This window comes from Heteronotia binoei, chromosome 18 (genome assembly GCF_032191835.1).
Source record: "Heteronotia binoei isolate CCM8104 ecotype False Entrance Well chromosome 18, APGP_CSIRO_Hbin_v1, whole genome shotgun sequence".
Taxonomy (NCBI): Eukaryota; Metazoa; Chordata; class Lepidosauria; order Squamata; family Gekkonidae; genus Heteronotia; species Heteronotia binoei.
Window position 1 is genome coordinate 16613966 of NC_083240.1, and position 21321 is coordinate 16635286.

Genomic DNA, 21321 nt, shown 5'->3' on the forward strand with positions numbered 1-21321 from the left:
AATAGACTTTCAGTCCACAAAAGCAGACCTCCCCCTCCGCCCATGAATTTATTTATTTAATTCATTAATACTCTGCCTTTCTCCTTGTGGGAGCCCAAAGTGGCTTACTTCCTTGTCCTTTCCTCCATTTTATCCTGACAAGAACCCTGTGAGGTAGGCTAGGCAAAGATCGAGTGACTGGTGCAAAGTCACCTAGTGAGCTTCCATGGCACGAGTGAGGATTTGAACTTGAGCCATCCAGATCTTAGTCTGACACTCCTAACCACTAGACCAGGGATGGCCAAACTTGCTCAATCTAAGAGCCACATAGAATAGTCAGATGTTTGAGAGCTGCAGGACATGAACGTCAGATATTTGAGGGGAGGAAGGAAGGTAGATGGGGAAGGGAGGAGGGAAGGAGAGGTGGAAAAGAAAGCAACTTTAATTTTAAATGCATTCTCCAAGCTGCCAGCTGCCTTGGCTTGGAGAAGTGATTTAAAGAGAGAAATGCCCTCTGCAAGCTAGCCGACAGGGAGGTAGAAGCTTCAAGAGCCACACGATATGTCTGGAAGAGCCGCAGTTTCGCCACCCCTACCCTAGACCACCCTGGCTGTCTTTAGAGTGCAGCAAGACTCCTTTTAGGTTTCAAAGGGTGGGGTTTTTTATTGGGGGGGGGAAGGTTTTATTTTCAAATGTTAAAGAAGAGGTCTTCAGAGCATATGCAGCAGTCTTTAGCAAGCCAAACTTTCTTAAGCCTCCCCCCCTTGCCAGTCACAGCCACTCCCAGCCATTTTTGTGACCCCCTCCCCCTTAAGTGAAATGTTTGCTTTCTGCCGCTAGCTGCATACTCTCTCTCACACACACACACACACTATAGCCAAGCAGAAGTACTAGGATCTTTTTCGCACCCTGGCCTCTGCCCCTCCGCCGTCCCCGCACGTACTTTCCGCCTGGGGAAGGGAATTGGCAGAGCCATGTGTTACAGGAAATGTGAGTCAGATCTCTCGCCTAAGTGTGACTCTCACGTTTACCGTCTTTCGCTCTGTTTTGGAACGGGCCTCGGAAATTACTGTATGCATATTGACATAACGAATTTGATCCAATACATGAGACCCGGGAATTAACGTTGTTTTGGGAGGGAGGGAGGGAGGAAGGAAGATGGGGAGGGAGAGGTGGAAAGAAAGGAACTTTAATTTAAATACATTCTCCAAGTCGCTGGCTGGCTTGGCTTGGAGAAGCAATTTAAAGAGATAAATGCCTTCTCCAATATGTGTGAAAGAGCCACATGTGGCTCTGGAGCTCTGACCTGGGCTATCCAGGTCTGGGCAGTTGGATCTTAGACTTTGCTAAAGGTCAAGTCTTACCTGTTTTAGAGTGACTTGAAAATCTGATAGATCCAAGAGGGCAGCCGTGTTGGTCTGAAGCAGTTGAACAAAGCCAGGAGTCAACTTGCACCTTTAAGACCAGCCAAGTTTTATTGAGAACGTAAGCTTTCGTGTGCTCTCTAAGCACACTTCATCAGACGTTGTTTTGGAAGGAAGGGAGGAAGGATGGTTCTGCTATCCAGTCAGCAAAAGATCTGATCCCCCTCGTCTGATGAAGTGTGCTTAGAGAGCACACGAAAGCTTACGTTCTCAATAAAACTTGGCTGGTCTTAAAGGTTCCACTTGACTCCTGCTTTGAAAATCTGAGTCAAACTACATGTGCCACTTAGCTGTAAAAAGAAGCTGGATAGAATAAGGGCCATTAAGGGCAGTTTTAACACTCTTTTGTGTAGTTTGGTGTAGTGGTTAAGTGTGCAGACTCTTACCTGGGAGAACCGGGTCTGATTCCCCACTCCTCTACTTGCAGCTGCTGGAATGGCCTTGAGTCAACCATACCTCTCGTAGGAGTTGTCCTTGAAAGGACACCTTCTGGGAGAGCTCTCTCAGCCCCTCCTGCCTCACAGGGTGTCTTTTGAGGGGGAAGAAGATAAAGGAGATTGTAAACTGCTCTGAGACTCTGATTCAGAGAGATCTACTGTCTTGTTTGTCTTTCTTTAGATATTTATTTTCCCTGGTAGGGACCCAATGCATTTTTTGGCATTTTTTTTTCACTTGTCCAGGTTATCCGCAGAACAACCATGTGGGTATGTTAATAAGAGTTGTTGGCTCAATGTCACCCAGTGAACTTCCATGGTAGAGGGGGGATTTGAACCTAAGCTTGTAGTCTTTTACTGACTGGATAGCAGAACCTGTCTTGGGTGCAAGAAATATTAGTGTTGGGGCGAATTTGGGGATGAACCAAAGAGTGGGCGTCTCTTCTGTGATTCGGACTTCTCATGTTAACCCTGGCAGTATTGCACTTCAACATAGTCTTTCTGGATCAGGCTGAGAACGCTACTTGTTCAAGATTCTGTGCCCCACAGTGGCCAACCAGATGCCTCTAAGAAGCACATGGGCGGGGTCTGAAGTCAACAGCCCTCCCCCACTGTTGTCCTTCAGCTGCTGATTTTCAGAGCCATGCTGCCCTCCCCACCCTGAACATGGAAGGTCTATTTAGTGATCACTGAACAGTCCCTAAGAGACCGCTTTCCTTCCATATTTGCCCCTCTCGTAAACTTAGAGACTGTCAGTGTCTCTTGTGGTAGTGAGTTCCTCATATTAATTAAATTTAGGTGAAAAGAATAATGATGTGGGGTTTTCTAAGAAGAGAGGGCGTCTGCCCTGAATCTACCACCAGTTTCCTTGACTATCTCTTAGCATTATGGGGTGTGGTGAAAGAGTTATCTGTAACCGCATCTTTATCAAGTTCCTCACCCTGCCTCTTGATCGACTTTCCCCTTGCTAATGCTTTTAGCATAGGGTCACACACAAAACTGCCTTACACTGAATTGGATGAGCCACTAAGCTCAGCTATTCAGACTGACAGTGGCTTTCTTGGGTTTTAGGCAGAAGTCTTTCATAGCACCTATCACCCAATCCTTTTTTTTTAGCTGGAGATGCTGGGGATTGAACCTGGGACTTTCTGCATGCCAAGCAGACGCTCTCCCACTGGGCCACAGCCCCTTCCCTAGGTACTCTAACCTCTTGGTCATTTGGGCAAGCTTTTCTCTACTTTTTCCTAGCTTTTCAGTATCGTGTTTGTGTGTGGTGGGATAAGAACCGCACACCGTATTCCAAAGCGGCTGTACAGCTGCTGCAATCTCATGATGATGAACTTTGTAACTTAATTGGGCATTGTATGAACTAACACTTCCCTTCATCTGTTCTAACGTGAGATCCCATTTGCAGTTTCAAAGAAGGGGGTGTGACGGACTGCACTTTCAAAAGCTTAGAAGTGCTATGTAAACAGATAAGGACTGTGGAGGGTTAATTCTTCACAGGAACCAGTGAGCCTTGATTGACTTTTGTTGGTTTGATTAGCATCAGCTGAGCAGAGAAAGTCTGGAGACAACTGCATGCTAAGGAGAGATTCAGTCAGATTTATTCCTTGACTGAATTGAGTGCTGACAACCTGATTTCAACTCTAGCTGAGAAGAGTCGAGTACTGACAGTTTCTGAATTCAGCGCTGACTGAGAGCAGTTTAACGCAGACAGGAGAACTAGGGGAAAGTTGGCAAGGAAGTTTGAGAAGTAGGTAAAGACTCCCATTCAGGCCAAAGAAAGGAGATAGATCTTCTAGAGAGAGAAGAAAGTTCCCTCCCCAGTCAAACAGGGAGTTAGCTCTGAAGAGTGCAGAGATCCCTGATCTGATGTGATTAGGAACTGCCTTTGAAGACCTTAAATGACAGTTAAAAACTCAAGATGAGTCCTGGTGTTTCAAGAGAAGGGATTTGGGAACTGGAAAGAGTGCCCTAGCTTTCTGGAAACCCAAAGAGTCGAGATAATACTTGAAGGAAGTGTATTGATGTGTTTGGGGCAAACACTCTTTCAACATAAATATGTAAGCTACTTTGAATAGCTTAAGAAACTCTCATTGAATAGCTTAAGAAACATAAGAACAAAAGTCTGTGCATGTACTGGTTTTACCTCAGAAATTTTACCCCTGATTTCACCTGACCTTTCCGCTCTGTGTTAAATAAAATATTTTGTTAATTTGGAATATAAAAACTTATTGAGTGCCATTTACTTTGTATAAGTTAAAGAGGGCTCCAATTCCTTTCCTCAGGTTCCTGGGCTGAGCAAACACCCCAAATATCATCCTGAGATAGGGCAGAACAGCCAGAATTCTTCAGGAAAGAAGAAAGCTGACAACTAGGGTGGCTAAGTCACAAAAGGGAAAAGAAAGAGAGGGAAAATCTTGCCTCAAAGGGAGGGAAGTAGATGGGGGTGTCATATGGGGCCTTGCTGGAGAATCAGCCTTTGTGTGGGATTTCCCCGCCAGAGTGACATTTGGGCTAAGGGGGTCAAAAATTCCTCTTTGAGTAACAGTGTGGTGTCACAATTAGTCATGTTCTGGGGTGGGTTCTACAGATGTGGCTCAGGCTTTGGGTTCAGCTGTTTCTTAGTGTTCTTCATTATCAATGGGCGTTTTCGCACTCACCTTAATCAGCAGCGACCCCCTCTTCACCGCGCAGGATCTGCGCGGATTTCGCACTAATTGCCGCAGAACACCCGGAAGAGCCAGAAAGTCCCGGCGCTTTTGCGGCGCAAACGGAAACCGCCAAAAACCAGTTTCCGTTTGCGCCGCAAAAGTGCCGGGACTTTCCGGCTCTTCCGGGTGCTCTGCAGCAATTAGTGTGAAATCCGCGCAGATCCTGCGCGGTGAAGAGGGGCGTCGCTGCTGATTAAGGTCAGTGCGAAAACGCCCATAGTCTACACAGGCAAAAGAATAAGGTGGTAGAGTCCTGCTGTGGTGAAATGGACTGCACTGCTTCGAAGTGCCTGTGTGTGATGCCATTTTGGAATACTCCACACTTTAAAAAAGAGAGAGAGAGAGAACTCCTGCACATTAGGAAAGATCCAGCATGGCATAATAGTTAAGAGTAGAAAGGAAGGGTTGAAGGGTCTGGGGCTTTTCAGTTTAGAAAAGAGACAGCTAAGAGGGGACATGATAGAGGTTTATAAAGTTATGCATGGGATGGAGAGAGTTGGCCAAGAGACATTTTTCTCCATCTTCCAAAATGCTAGATGTCAAAGGGACCACTCAGTGAAGTCGATGGGCAGAAGATTCAGGATGGACGAAAGGAAATACTTCCTTACCCATGAGGGATTAAAATGTGGAATTCACTGCCAGAGGATGTGGTGATGGGCACAGGCATAGACAGCTTATAAAGGGGATTGGATAGATTCATGAAGGACAGATCTATCCATAGGTACTAGCTGTGGTGGCTGAGGGAAACCTCCACATTCAGAGGCAGTCAGCCTCTGAATCCCAGAGTCAGGAGGCAACATCAGGGGAAGGCCTCGGCCTCTCTGCCCTGTTGTTGGCTCTCCAGAGGAAATGGTTGGCCAGTGTGTGAGACAGGATGCTGGGCTAGATGGACTAGGTTGATCCAGCAGGGCTCCTTCTCTTTTGTTCTTTGTGTCCAGCTAGGATCTGGGAGACCGAGTTCAAATCTCTACTCTGCCCTGAAAGCTTACTGAATGGCCTTGGGTCAGTTACTGTCTGTCAGCTGAGTCTATTTCATAATATTGACGTTGTGAAAAAGAGGAGGTGAGAACTATGTTGGAAGTCCTTTTGGAGAGAAAAAGGGTTATAAGTATCAAAAATAAATTAATAATAATAATAATAATAATAATAATAATAATAATAATAATAATAATAATAATAATAATAATAATAATAATAATAATAATAGCAGCAGCAGCCTGTAAGGGAGAAAACTGAATCTGCCCTTTTTTTTTTCTAACCTACTTTAAAAACAAAAATGCAGGGGATTAAAATTCTGATTCCTCGCCCCCAGCTGGGGGTTGTACAATCTGTACTTCAGCTGCAGAACGGTCTTTTCATGGGGCCTGACCTAGTTAGCACTTCATCTTCAGTCCACAAGTTGGATAGTCCTCTTTCAAGTCAAATTGCTACAACCATGTTCCCCTTTTTCACGAGTTCCTGCTGCGAACAGGACGGTGTAGAAAAACGCTGTTCTGTATTATTATTTTTTCCACAGTTCTGATGTCAGAGAGTGGGTGGCTTTGTCACTGTGGCTTCTACGCTGTATTCAGTGTGACTTTTTCTTTCCACACTTCCCTCCCCCTCCCCTCAACATCTTGGGTTTAGCTTGTTCTTTCTTTAATGCTTTGAGGTGTGCCACATTTGCAGGCAGGATATTGGGTGGGGTGGACTCACACCTCTGAGCAGCTGCCTTTTCGGAATTTTCAGTGCATGGGTTAAATTTGGTTAATAAAGGCTGGTTAAGGTGTTCAGGCCACCACCTGTGGACTGCCAACCTCCAGGTAGCACCTGGAGATCTCCTGCTACTGTTTGGTGTAGTGGTTAAGTGCGTGGACTCTTATCTGGGAGAACCGGGTTTGATTCCCCACTCCTCCACTTGCACCTGCTGGAATGGCTTTGGGTTAGCCATAGCTCTGGCAGAAGTTGTCCTTGAAAGGGCAGCTGCTGTGAGAGAAGAAGAAGAATAAGAATTGCAGATTTGTATCCCGCCCTTCTCTCTGAATCAGAGACTCAGAGCGGCTTACAATCTTCCATATCTTCTCCCCCCCCCCCACAACAGACACCCTGTGAGGTGGGTGGGGCTGAAAGGGTTCTCACAGCAGCTGCCCTTTCAAGGACAACCTCTGCCAGAGCTATGGCTGACCCAAGGCCATTCCAGCAGGTGCAAGTGGAGGAGTGGGGAATCAAACCCGGTTCTCCCAGATAAGAGTCCACACACTTAACCACTACACCAAACTGGCACTACACCAAACTGAGAGCCCTCTCAGCCCCATCCACCTCACAGGGTGTCTGTTGTGAGGGGGGAAGATATGGGAGTTTGTAAGCCACTCTGAGTCTCTGATTCAGAGAGAAGGGCGGGGTATAAATCTGCAATTCTTTTTCTTCTTCTCCAGATCAGTTCCCCTGGAGAAAATGGTTCTTTTGGAGGGTACACGGTATGGCATTATAGCCTACTGAGCTCCCTCCCCTCCCCAAATCTTGCTCTCTCTAGGTTCTATCCCCTAAATCTCCAGGTATTTCCCAGCCCTGAATTGGCATCCCAAACCTGGAGGACACTATAGGCTGAAAGCCAATGTTTATAGGACGTGACTGCAGTGAATCGGCTCTAACCTCCCTTTGGGGCCCAGTGTACAAACTTCCGAACTATACTGATCTCTGGAGCAACCAGTGATGTGCTGATTGGCCAGTTCGTGTGGCAGTTGTGAAGAATATTTATCTCATGCTTGGCACCCTGTTGAGTGAGCACTGAATGGCAGACCACTGAGGCAATCACAAATCTCAGATTTTTTTTTTTTTTTTATGGAGTCTTGCTACTGTGATGGCTCTGTGGGAAGGCCCAGCCTTATTTATGCCGGTCCTTGTGCTGTGGTTTATGTGAGAGAAGATAGGAAAGGATCCTCTTTCCTCAGCTGACATAAAATGACAGCCTTGATTAGCTCCATCTGTTCTCAATGGCTTCTTCAAACATGATCAATATTTTGTCAGGCTCCAAACTGTTGTGGTGACCATTTTGCCCCCCCCCCCCCAAAAAAAAATTGCTATTAGTGCTATTAAACCCTTAGCCTCTTGTGAATTGACCCTTAACCTCTTGTGAAAGAGGAGGCAGTGTCTTAGGTTAAGTCCAACATTTTATACTGCAGCCGGGAAACATGCCAGCTTCTTGGGTGGGGCTTGCATACTGGCACATGAATGGATGGAATGAAAACACCCAAGTCCCACATTAGTTTTAGCCGTGAGGCATAACTGTTGAGGCATGGGTCAGCAAGCCGCGTTTGTCATTAAGCAGCCAAACGGCATTAGAATTCCGAGCAATTGCTCAACACATAACTAACTGCTCACATAACTGAAAACACACAAACACATATGAAAATGCCTTGTACTGAATCCATCTAGGTCAGTTTGTCACCTCTGACTGGCAGCCGCTCTCTCAGGCAGCGAGGTCTTTCACATCACCCACTGCCTGGTTGTGTTAAATAGAGATGCCAGGGATTGAATCTGGGATCTTCTGCATGCCGGGCAGGTGCTCTGCCACTGAGCCATGTCCCCTCCCATTCGTTTATTAAATAATCCATAAAGTTTCTGCTGCCCAAACAGTAGTGGTTGTGAGTCCTTTATTAAAAAGTGGCACGCAACATGAAGACACAAAAATCTACATAGGAACACCCTGCGCAGTTGTTTTAGTGCACTGGCATTAGTATGTGCAAGGTTTGCACTTGTATTACTGGCAGCTGTTTAATTTTGCCATTTCCCATTCTAGAAAAAGAGGACTAATGCAGGAGCTTTGACTCTTGAAAGCTAATCTCTAAGGAGCCCCGGAAGGAGGGAAGGAAAAGGGACATGTGGAAGAAGGGAAAGGGACATAAATATATGGAGCAGAGGTCCGTCAGTGGCTATTAGCCACAGGAACTCTCTGACTGGGGTGGTGTTGCTCTGTATTCTTGGTGTTTAGGGGGGGGGGGAACAGTGGGAGGGTTTCTAGTGTCCTGGCCCCACTGGTGGACCTCCTGATGGCACCTGGTTTTTTGTTGACCACTGTGTGACACAGTGTTGGACTGGATGGGCCATTAGCCTGATTCAACATGGCTTCTCTTGTGTTCTTATGAGGGAAGGGAAGGGATATGAAGGTGTCCTGCCACCATTTTAAAGTTATTTACTAATCCCACAAGGGCCAGATCCTGATTGGGCCTTTTAACGTGGTGCTCTTGCTCCATCCTTGCACCTTTTCAAATGCCAAAATGGGGTGGGGGTGGGGGAGGTTGTGGCTGTTCTGGCACTTGATGAGGCTTGGGGGAAGGGAGAAACAAGAGCACCTTAGCCTGCCATGCTTCTGACATTTTAAATGACTTTAAATGTCAACTTGTGGCATTTTAATGATTTTAAAATGGTGGCAGCCGTGGTGACACTGTCATGTCTGGTAAGGTTTGGCTCTGGGTCTTGAGGGAAAGCTGCCGACTTCAGACTCTGGAATGCCTTCGTTCTTGAGGTAAGACTGGTGCCATCCTGAGGCACCTGGGGACAAGGAAGCCATTTTTTGTCCAGAAGGTCTTTGAAGGATGACGTTGTTGTTAGTGATGGCATCTAATGTTACTTTGTTCTTCCTTTCAGTGTAGGGTATTTAACCCCTGGAGGTTTTTTTTATGTTGGCTTTACACCATTGGCATTTTGATTTTGGCTCACTTCAGGCGCAATGTAAAACCCTTTAGCTCATGGGTTCCACACTGAGCCATTTTTCTTTGGAGCCATTGGTTGCTGGCCTGAAGGATCTTGCTTAGGCAGTTTTGAATAAGGACATCTGAAGTGCCCAGGGCTGGATGGAGACATAGTGAAACCTTAAAGTGTGTAATAAGAGACCCTCTAGTTAGGGTTGCCAACTTCCAGGTGGCACCTAGAGATCTGCTATTATAATTTCCAGACCAAATCCGTCTCCTTGGAGAAAATGGCTGTTTTGGAGAGTGAACTCCATGGCATTGTACCTTGCTGAGGCCCCTCCGCTCCCCATAACCCACCCTTCCCAGGTTCAATCCCTCCTCGACTAGCCTGATCCCATCAGTTCTCGGAAGCTAAGCGGGGTCAATCCTGGTTAGTATTTGGGTAGGAGACCATCAGGGAAGTCCAGGGATGCTACGCAGAGGCAGTCAATGCCAAACCACCTCTGAAGGTCTCTGAAAACCACCTCTGAAGGCCTTGAAAACTCTACAGGGTCTCCATAAGTCAGCTGTGATTTGATGGCAAAAATAAATTTAGAGGCCCCTGATAATCTCACAACCTGACAGAAGAAAAAGGAAGAAGGAAGAAGAAGGAAGAAGATGATGATATTGGATTTATATCCCGCCCTCCACTCTGAATTTCAGAGTCTCAGAGTGGCTCAAAATCTCCTTTATCTTCCTCCCCCACAACAGACACCCTGTGAGGTGGGTGGGGCTGAGAGGGCTCTCACAGCAGCTACCCTTTCAAGGACAACTCTGCAAGAGCTATCGCTGATCTAAGGCCATTCCAGCAGGTGCAAGTGGAAGAGTGGGGAATCAAACCCGGTTCTCCCAGATAAGAATCCGCACGCTTAACTGCCACACCAAACAGGCTTTCAGCAGACCTCAGAAGCTCAGCAGGGTCAGCCCTGGCTTGTATTTGGATGGGAGACCACCAAAGAAGTCCAGGGTTGCTGCGCAGAGGCAGGCAATGGCAAACCACCTTGGAACGCCTCTTGCCTTGCTAGCCCCATAGGGTCACCATAAATTGGCTGACTTGACAGCACTTTCCACCTCCAGTCATCTCACATCCGAAGCTGCGCTTTACTTAGCTTTGTTCATAAAGCTAGATGTGCCTCAGCAAAACCTACCGGAGTCTGCAGGCTTTAGTGTTTTTAGGTGGAAACACAGCATCCCACAAGCCGCTCAGCCGGAAAGAGGCAAATGGTCCTTTCTTCCTTCTCCTCCCAAACATGGCCGGAGAATCTCAGAAGAACTCACATTTGTTTTGCTTCCGTTACGATAAGAGGGCTGCGGCAGATGAGATAAAGCGCTGCTGGAAAACGTTACCCACAGGATATATTTTTTTTTTAAATAAAAAGATGTGGTCTGTCTTATTTCCCTTGGTCTTTGAACTGTAGATTTCAAGTCATTAGATAACGTTGCAGGCTGGTGGGTTTTTCGCTTTGGTTCATTGAGACTGTCTTCAGTGCACTGCGCTTGAGGTTCTCGATTGGCACAAAACCGCAAAGAGAACCGGCCTAAAAATAATTTGCTCGGCAGCAAAACTTATTTTCCTTCCTCGGGCGGTTCGGCTTCGCTGAGGGCTCCTCGTTCGGCAACGCAGCCGGCTCACATTTGCAGACGCTGTGGTTTTGTATTGCTCGGGTGCTTTTCCTGTGCAAAGTGTTTACTCATTTTAAATGCACACGCATATATAAAGTATATATGTCCTGACCCGGGTGGCCCAAGCTAGCCTGATCTCGCCAGCTCTTGGATGCTGTGCAGAGGCAGGTGGCGATCTCTCGCCAAAAATGCTGAGGAACTTCTTTACCAGGCAGGCAAAGGCTGAAACAAATGTTCATCTCTTGCCTTGGGAACCCTATGGAGTCGTCAGAAGCTGACTGCAACCTGATGGTGCTTTGCACCAGGCCTCAGATTCAGCAGGAGCTCACAGGAGTGCAGCTCCTGAACCTTTCTGAGGTTCCCCCTCCTCCTCCTTCCCACCTACCTTGTCCATTGAATAGGAGGTGCAGCTGCATAACAATCCCTGGATTAGGAGTGCGAGCAGCCAGCCAGCACCAAAAGCTTTGCCACGCTCCCAGCAGCCCTCATTAACCCCTGGAGAAGCCCGTGCCACCCTTTCTCTACTTCTTATCTGATTTTGGGCAGCGGGTGGCTTGCTTGCTGGCCTTTTGACTGGGGGGGATACAGCCCAGGAGAGCCCCAGGCAAGCAAGGCCTGCTTGGGCTGTCTGGATCTCTAGCCAGCCCAAGCAGACCTCGCTCGCCTGGGGCTCTCCTTTCTTGCATCAGGTTGCTTTTGGCTGGTTGGGGGGGAGCATATGCTAATGAGTTATGGTAACGACCTCTGCCACCTATTTTTCTACAAAACGACCCCTGCTTTCCACCACACACACACACACATGCGCACACACACTCTACCCTTTCATAAAGTTAAGGATATCTTACAGCAGAGTAACAATTAAGAATCATGCTAGAGAAAACTTGCAGCCTACTTCATGGGGAGGAAAAAACTATCAAAACCCACAGTGTTCAATAGAACAAATTTCAACCATTTTTGGCTCTGAATGAAGCGGGTTCTGTTTTAAGTATTGCACTGGGGTAGGGGCTGGTGGGCCCTGGTAGTTGCTGGAAGATGCTGTGCTGAGCGCTGGCGTTGACCTTCAGAATGGAAAAGCTCCACCGCAGAGGGTTCCTTAGGCCCAGTGCCACATTGCCACCTATGGAACAGCCAGAATAGGAACTATACACAGGTTGGAAGGGCCAGTCACACCTACAAAGGTCAGCAGGCTGGAGTGACCAGTGAGATCTGCTCTATGGTATAAAGTGGTGTCAAACATGCAGCCCAAGGGATGAATCAGGCTCCCAGAGGGCTCATATCAGGCTCCTGAGTAACTGGCTTTTGTCTGTTTCCTTCTCCCTCTCTCTTGCTTCCTTCTGCATCTCAACTTGCTTTGCAAGGCTTGATCAATTACACAGAAGCTACAGAGCAAAACCTCAGTTTTCTCCATTGGCTGAGGCTCCCTCCCCTCGTAGTCCCCTGTGGAGGGAGGGAAAGAGCCAGAGCTTCCTTTGCCCAGCTCTCTGGATCCCATGGAAGAAATACAAAGAAAACACATTTAAGACCAAAAAGTGCTAATGTTTTAAGTTAAAAAAAAAAAACCTTTAATCATGTTTGTGTCCTTTAAAAAGTTTCTATCTCTGCTACCTTATCTTAAATAAGTGCACAAATGGCCCGGCCCAACACAGCCCAGCCTGGCCCGACAAGGTCCCATTTATGTCAGATCCGGCCCTCATAACAAATGAGTTGGACAGCCATGTTCTAGACTAAACACTTCAATTGGAACAACTCCTTGGTGTTGGAAAGATTCGGCGAGATCTTGGTATCTGATCCTGCTTATGCTTGATCCTTTGCCTTTCCTATTGATCTTTTGTCACCCTGCCTCTGCTCCTGCCCAGTCTTGGACCACCTCCCTTTCTGACTTGACTTGCCAACCTCCAGGTAGGGCCTGGAGATCTCCTGGAATTACAACAGATCTCCAGACTACAGAGATCTGTTCACCAGGGGGTGGGGGAAGGGAATGGCTGCTTTGGAGGACAGTCTCTATGGCAGGGGTGGCCAACGGTAGTTCTCCAGATGTTTTTTTGCCTACAACTCCCATCAGCCCCAAGCCATTGGCCATGTTGGCTGGGGCTGATGGGAGTTGTAGGCAAAAAAAAAACATCTGGAGAGCTACTGTTGGCCACCCCTGCTCTATGGCATGATGCTCGGCAGAGTCTCTCTCCTCCCCAGATGCCATCCTTTCCAAGCTCTGCGGAATCTCCAGGAATTTTCTCAACCTGAAGTTGGCAATGATGACCTGTGATAAGCAGTGGGTTCAGATGCTATAGTGATTTCAACATAGCTCTTTATTGGCACACACATGCAGCAGCCTCAACTATACACAGAACCCCCGGACTTCGTTTAAGCAGGAAAAAATTTTCTGGCTGCCTTGGCATGGGTTGTGGTGGGATGGTGGCCTAATATGCAAATGAGTTCCTGGCGGGTTTTTTCTACCAACCCCTCCCCCACCAGAAATCCAGCAATAGCAAACCAATCAGAACACAGGCTCTCAGAACCCTTATTTCCATGGGCATCATACCTGATTGGCTGGTGACGTGATTGGCTTACCTGAATGGCTGGTTACTTGATTGGCTGGCTTGGCAAGGGTAGCCAATCTGAAAGCAACTGCAAGGAGCCTCTCACACAATAGGTGCTCACTTGAAGTTTGTGATACTCAATAGCCTGGCTGCTGATTTCCAGCTTCTGACACTCCGGTGGTCTGACTTTGGTCAACTCGAACCTACCCTGAGTCCCCATGTTCCTCAGCATCTGACATGACATAATACCACAAACCCACCTGTGACTCTGGCTGTGGAGGGGCCTGGAGAAAGAGCTGGAACTAGCCCAGCTTCTAGGTAATCCTTCATTCCTCATGAGAACAGAAAGATCAAGCATTTCTAGATAACAGAGATGCCCTTGCTGGGCCATGGACTATGGGCGGGGGTGGGGGGGCTTCCCTCTATGCCGACGATTTTATACCAGGCTTCTCACTTCCCTGTTTTGCAATGGTCCAGTCGCTAAAGTTGCAATCTTGCACAAACTAGCCGTGGAGTAAGTCTCGTGGAACAAAGCAGGGGCTGAACTTCAGAGCAAACATGCCTACGATAGAATTGCACGTCAACCCCATAGTCCCTGGTTCCTCTAAACAAATTAACGTTTACAACAGAGGTCAGCAAAGTTGCTGCTTTTTTCAAAAAAAAAAAAAAGCTGACGTCGTATTACCATGTATCGAGGGAGGCTTCCTATTTCTCCCATTCTCGGTTCTGAAATACTGATTAAATAAGCAACTTAAAGGGTATTTGCTGCGGCCAAGCATCTGATGCTTATCTTTCCTGCCGGGGAGCAGACACAATGAGATTTCAGTGAGATTTGCGGTAAAGATCAGAAGCGGGATATTTGTAAGCTTTCAGGTTTGGGGCCTCGCATTGTTCCTGTGTTCGAGTCCTCCAAAGTAGCAGGCTTTAGGAAGAACCAGCCTGGCTGCGCTAATTAAGTTTCTCGACATCTTGACGAGGGATCTTTTCCTGCCGCCACCTCTGCTGGCCCACATGGCACAGTGGTTATGAACCATGATTTCTTGAAGGAGAACTGTGTTAAGGTCAGGAGAATATCCGGCTGACTTGCTTTTGTGCGGCTTTTGTGGCTTCGGCACCCTCGTGCATAAACAAGCACTCAAAGAGCTTGCAATACCATCCTTTCCCACACATGGATGAGCTTCCGTCAAGGGCTGTTGAAAGGGTCAGGCCAATCTGTCCCACATATACTCCTCCCAGCGTTAATCTCTGGAGGGCAGCAGCAGTGAGCAGTGTGGGAATAGGCAGGGATGGCTTTCACTGGCACCATGCCTGCCTTCACCTCTTGCTCTCTACCCTGCTTCTCTGTTTTGCACTTGTGCATGGAGCGGGGCAAGGCTTTTGTTGTAGAAAAAGCCCAACACAGACTCGTTTGCATATTAGGCCACACACCTTATGTCACCATTGTGTCATACAGGGACTCATTTGCATATTAGGCCATGCCCCCAACACCATGCCAGCTGGAATTGTGTTCCTTTGTGTTCCTGCTCAAAAAAAGGAGGGAGCTGAGACCCCCAAACCTGACATCTCTTTTAAAACTCTTCAAAAGTTTTTTTCTTTTCTTTTTCCACAGCCATTCAAATTGGAGTATCCACACGTAACATTTTAAAAGGTTTTTTTTTTTTTAAATTAGAGGGTTAATTGATATACTCCCAAGTCACATCTGTTTTGTTCTCAGAAACAGTGCAGAAGGCAATCAGTTTTGACTCATAAGAACATAAGAGAACCCCTGTTGGATCAGGCCAATGGCCCATCCAATCCAATACTCTGTGTCACACAGTGGCCAAAAAACCCAAGTGCCATCAAGAGGTCCACCAGTGGGGCCAGGACTACTAGAAGCCCTCCCACTGTGTCCCCTAAGCACCAAGAATACAGAGCATCACTGCCCCAGACAGAGAGTCCCAACAATACGCTGTGGCTAATGGCCACTGATGGACCTCTGCTCCATATGCTTATCCAATCCCCTCTTGAAGCTGTCTATGCTTACAGCCGCCGCCGCCACCTTCTGTGGCAGTTAATTCCATGTGTTAATCACCCTTTAATAATAATAAATTTTTATTTATACCCCGCCTTCCCGCCGAAGCAGGCTCAGGGTGGCTTACAGGACATGGTGGGTCACACCATGATATAACAATAAATACAACATAAACATTAAAATACATTTCCTAAAAACAGCGATTAGATTAAAATTTAAATTACAGTATAAATTAATGGTGCTACATTCTTAATATACATGTAAACATGTATTTGGTGAAGAAGGACTTCCTTTTATCCATTCTAACCCGACTGCCCAGCAATTTCATCGAATGTCCACGAGTTCTCATATTGTGAGAAAGGGAGAAAAGTACTTCTTTCTTATTTTTTCTATCCCATGCATAATCTTGTAAATCTCAATCATGTCACCCCTCGGTCGACATTTCTCCAAACTCAAGCGCCCCAAGCATTTTAACCTTTCTTCACAGGGAAAGTGTTCCGACCCTTGAATCATTCTTGTTGCCTTTTTCTGCACTTTTCCCAATGCTATATCTTTTTTTGAGGTGCGGTGACTAGAATTGTACGCAGTACTTCAAATGAGGCCATACCGTCGATTTACACAGGGGCATTTATTTATACAGGGGACTCCACGATACATTCTCAAAGAGGGGCTTTTTCTCCTTCTGTAATAGTAGAAGTTGGGGGATGGGCAGGGTTGCCAGCTCTGGGTTGGGAAATTTGGGGGGCGGGTGGAGCCTGAGAAGGGCAGGGTTTGGGGAGGGCCTTCAGTGAGGTGCAAGGCCATAGAGCCCACCTTCCTAAATGGCCATTTTCTCCAGGGCAACTGATCATTGCCACCTGGAGATCAATTGTAATCCCAGGAGATCTCCAGCCACACCCTGGAGCTTGGAAACCCTAGTGGTGGGTTGGCATCCAGTGAAGTTGGTGAGCAATAGATTCCGTATATTCTAATGAAAATACTTTTTTTATTCCACAAGGGATTAAACGGTGGGATGTGCTTCTAGTGTATCAGTGATGGCCATAGAGACAAGTGGCTTTTAAAAGATTCACGTCCATCCACAAGAAAACCTGCTTGCAAACACCGTGCATTGAAAGTGCATGTATCCAACGTGTGGGGAAATGCCGATCTAGCAGTTCCATTTAGTCACAGTGACTGAAGGGGACCTCTAGATTGGCTGCTTTCCCAGATGCTAGAGAATGCACTTTCGCTGTTGTCTAGAAATGATGACTGAAGGGGACTTCGAAATGGGCTGCTTTTCCCACACATTGGAGCATGCGTTTTCAGTGCACTTTAGCAGTCGTTTGCAACTAGTTGGCCCCTGTGTGAAATAGGTTGCTGGATGAATTCTGGTCTGATTCGGCAGGGCTCCTCATAGATTCTTGTCTTCTCGGTGGTCTTTCTTTCCAAGAGAAGAGGAAGCCCTGGAGAAAAAAATATACGTACACACCGGAACCGGAAGCTAGAAATCACTGCCATTGTTTCCCTCACTGAGACAATAATGAAAGAGCTTTGATCACACTTGGAACTAACAAGCCTTTTCTTCTGATTTCTGCAGGTCCCTTCGCTGCCGTACAGACCCGAACACCCACGCCAATGCCAGGATTCAAACAATGAGTACTATAATCAGACTGCCCATAGGTGTTGCCACTTCTGCCCACCAGGTAAGCTGCCTGCTATTGTGTTGATGCAGAAATCTGAATCTGGCACAGTGTATCTGGTTACTTTTCAGGAAACTTTTGGAGATGGAAAAGAACTTCTCTCTGTCTCTTTCTCTGTCTCTCTTTTTGTAAAAAGGCATTGTGAAAGAGAGGAAACCAGGTATAACTTGTCCCATTTCCCTGAGAAGGCTTGGTATGGGATAAGATCGATGCTGCCGTGTAGGTTTCTGTTGACAAATGTGCACGTGAAGAAAGGATGCTTCAATAGGATCCAGCGCTATTTATTCCTTTCTTTAAAGGAACATAAGAAAAGGCCTACTGGAGCTGGCCAATGATCCACCAGTGGACCTCCTGATGGCACCTGGGGGTTTTTGGCCACTGTGTAACGCAGAGTGTTGGACTGGATGGGCCATTGGCTTGATCCAACATGGCTTCTCTTGTGTTCTTATGCCCACTTAGCCCAGCATTCAGTGCCCAGTCAGATGTCCTGCAAGGCCAACCATCAGGACACAGACCAAAGCTGCCTCCTGTTGTTGCCATCCCCAAACATATATTTAGGGATATACTGCTTCTGCACATGGAGGTTCCATGTTGTCATAGTTAATAATCATGGAGACCTTTGTCTTCCATTAATTTGACTAGTCTTAAAGCCCATTGATGCTGGTGGCTACAGTTGCATCTGGAGTTTTGCAAGTGAATTATGCATTTGCATGAAGAACTGTTTGGGGATGGGGTCTGTCCTGGCTCTAAATCCTCCCCCATCACTTGATGCGCCTGACTACATACAGTGTTGGAAAGGAGAAATAGTGTGTTATTTGTTTGCTTGAATCCTACAAAAACAATAGCATGAAACTCGGGGCGGGGGGGGGGTGTTTGTAGCATGAGCTCCTTTGCATTTTAGGCCACACACCCCTGATGTAGCCAATCCTCCAAGGGCTTGCAGGCCTCCTATTACGAGGCCGACTGTGAGATCTTGGAGGATTGGCTGCAGCAGGGGTGTGTGGCCTAAAATGCAAAGGAGCTCCTACTACAAAAAAAAAGCTCTGATGAAACTCAGAAGTACAAGGACAGTTCGACCTACAGGGGAAACCAGAAAAGGAAAAGAAAGAACCAACAGAAAATCTCTGTTTCACTTTCTCTACGTCGTGCATAATTTTATACAGCTCTGTTAAGCCAGCCCTGGCCCTGATAGCCTGATCTTGTCTGATCTGAGAAGCTAAGCAGGGTCAGCCCTGGTTAATTCCTGGATGGGAGACCACCAAGGAAGTCCAGGCCACTATGAAGATGCAGACTATGGCAAAATGACCTCTGTTCGCCTCTTGCCTTGAAAACGCAAGGGGATTGCAAGAAATCAGCTGCCGCTGGACAGCACTGTATGCACACTGTTTCAGCCCCCATGGTCATGTTAAATAATAATAATAAAACAACCCAGCCCTCCTGACCTGTGGTAGAATTTAGGGACTTTATGCAATATTTTCTTCAACCACCCCTGCTATGTTGCAAGCTCCTGAGCAGCACTCAGGGAAGGAAGCAGAGGGACGTTATGAAAGTGTGCCCTGAAGAACATTTCTTAGCAGTTGTCAGAAGGCTGTGATTTCACTGCCCACCCGCACTTCCCACTATTGCACATGCACATGCAGAAAGCAAACAGGATCTTTCAAAACAGTGTCCATATTGAGCTGCAAAGGGGAAAAGATATTGAACTGCATACATAAAGGCAGTGTGTCTATCAAGGCCAGTGTTGTCTATATCGACAGCTGTGGGTCTCTAGGGGCATGAACCGGATCTGTGGTGAATTTCTGGCCGGTTCGTGCTTTGCAAAGTCAAGTTTGTGACAAGGCACTTGGCAGAACCTTGCCATGAGGAGAGCCAGTTCGGTGTAGCGGTTAGGAGCACAGACTCTAATCTGGAGAACTGGGTTCGATTGCCCACTTCTCATGCAACCAGCTTGGGGGACCTTGGGTCAGTCACAAGTTCTCTCAGAGCCGTTCTCTCAAGAGCAGATCTCTCAGCCCTACCTACCTCCCAGGGGTGTCTGCTGTGGGGAGGGGAAGGGAAAGCAGATTGTAAACCGCTCTGAGACTCTGAATGGAGGGCAGGGTATAAATCCACTCTCTTCTTCTTCACGTACTTTCAAACTGTTTGTGGAGGCTGGTGCCTGTTTGCTGAGCAGAGACATTCCCAGCTAGACTGTCTCCACTCAATCAGAATGTTTACATAACTTCAAAGCAACAACTTGGAGAGCATCTAGAGGAGCATCCGGTGAGGTCCTCTTTGACTTTGATACTTCTAGCTTCCATAGGATCCATTCTCTACTCTCCTGAACCTCAGTCATTTTGACAGGCGCACGTTCAGGAAGTTCAGAAGTGTATGAACAAATCCTGTGGAAGCCAGAGACACCAGACTCACAGCAGACCTCTTCGGATGCTCCTCCACATGCTCTTCAGCTTTGGTGCCTCTAGCAAGCACAGGGTTCGTTCTATACGCTCCTGAACCTGCACTTGGCAATATGCCTGCCCGTCAGTTGTCATTTTGACAGGTGCAGGTTCAGGCTTTTCAGAAGTGTATAGAACAAATCTTATGTGAGCCAGAGACACCAAACCCACAGGGGATCTCTGATGGACTCTCTTATACCTGTCATCCAAATTTGGGGAGGATTCGATGTATGCAGTCTGAGTTATTGTCCCCAAAGAAAGTGCTTTCTGAGGAAATGACAGGTGGCCATTTGGTTTTCACTGATCCTTTTCACTGTGGATGCCACAGACTAAAGATGGGGATCTCTGCCCCTGAGCCATAAACCCTCTGCTAACACCTTCTCTTCCATCCTTGTTTTGATAGTTCTCAGGGCTTTTTTTTTTTGGTACCAGGAACTCCTTTGTATATCAGGCCACACACCCCTGATGTAGCCAATCCTCTAAGAGCTTACAGGGCTCTTAGGACAGGGTCTACTGTGAGCGCCAAGAGGATTGGCTACATCAGGGGTGTGTGGCCTGATATGCAAAGGAGTTCTTGCTACCAAAAAAAGAAAAGAAAAGCCTTGATAGTTCCTATTTTTCTTTCTGTTACTCTTGATGGGTGGAAGTCAAATAACGCCAAACATTCTGTAAGCCAACAGGGGGTAAAATAATAAAACAAAAACACTTCAAGCTGCCAAGATTTCTTCATGACGTAGTTCATGCAACAGGCTAGACAAAAGAGACATGCCAAAATAGACTGGTTTAACTTATGCCGTACATATATGCACAGCTACTGTATCATACAAGAAGCACATATATGCACAGCTAGTGTATCATACAAGAAATGGAATGACAAGCCGTCCCCTTCTGGTATGCGGCTGTGACCTTCCTGCAGCTCGGCATGCACTCTGCTGCGATTGAGATTAGGCCCATGCCAGAAAGGAAGAAGGGATTTAACCCTTCAATCCCAGTCCCTCTTTGTTTCGTTAATGAAAACTAGGCTCTTTGCACTGTTGTCGACATTTTATAGAGCTAAACGAGGCGGCTTTTTAAAAGATATGATTTCTTCTCCCTGTCCCCGATGTATAACAGCAGTGTCAGCATGGTTAGCTCGGTTTCCGTTAGCCAAACTGAGCGAGGCATGTGAAAGTTTAAATCCTCTTCCCCTGCCCTGCCCGGGATAGTTCAGGCAAGCAGCCCAATCTGGTCAGATCTCAGAAGCTAAGCAGGGTCGACTCTGGTTAGTACTTGGAGGGGAGACTTCCTTGAAATACCAAGTTGGGAGGACAGGGGCAGACTTTATTCAGCCACCTCTCTGCGTATCTTCCAGGCCCCAAGTAGGGGTCAGTCACCAGAGGTTGACATGACTTCCAGGTGCAGACACACGTGCACACAAGCACCGAAAATACCAAATAAATAAATAAATCCTCTTTTCTGCAGCCCTGCTCCAACACACAGTGGCATGCAGAATTTACTTGGGCTAGGGTTGCCGACTCGAGGTTGGGAAATTTCTGGCTACTGGGGCATTGAGCCTGGAGATTATGGGTTTGCGGAGAGGAGAAGGCCTCAGCGGGTTACAATGCCATAAACCCCACCCTCCAAAGCTGCCATTTTCCCCAGGGCGACTGATCTCTGTTGCCTGGAGATGAATTGTAGTTCTGGGAGATCTCCAGGCCCTGCCTGGTGGTTGGCAACTGTGGCAGAAGTCTGCAATTCCTGCTGCACATGTTTTTGCTGGCCAAGCCAAAATTG

The 21321-nt window shown here is 47.0% G+C and overlaps 1 protein-coding gene across 1 annotated transcript in view; it reads left to right on the forward strand.

Annotated features, from left to right (window-relative positions):
- LOC132586807 (tumor necrosis factor receptor superfamily member 1B-like) overlaps positions 1 to 21321 on the forward strand; it is a 55561-nt gene that overhangs the window by 11595 nt on the left and 22645 nt on the right. The window contains exon 2 of the mRNA XM_060258918.1: positions 17011 to 17116. Within this exon, the coding sequence (XP_060114901.1) occupies positions 17011 to 17116 (106 nt within the window). The remainder of the gene's footprint in view (positions 1 to 17010; positions 17117 to 21321) is intronic.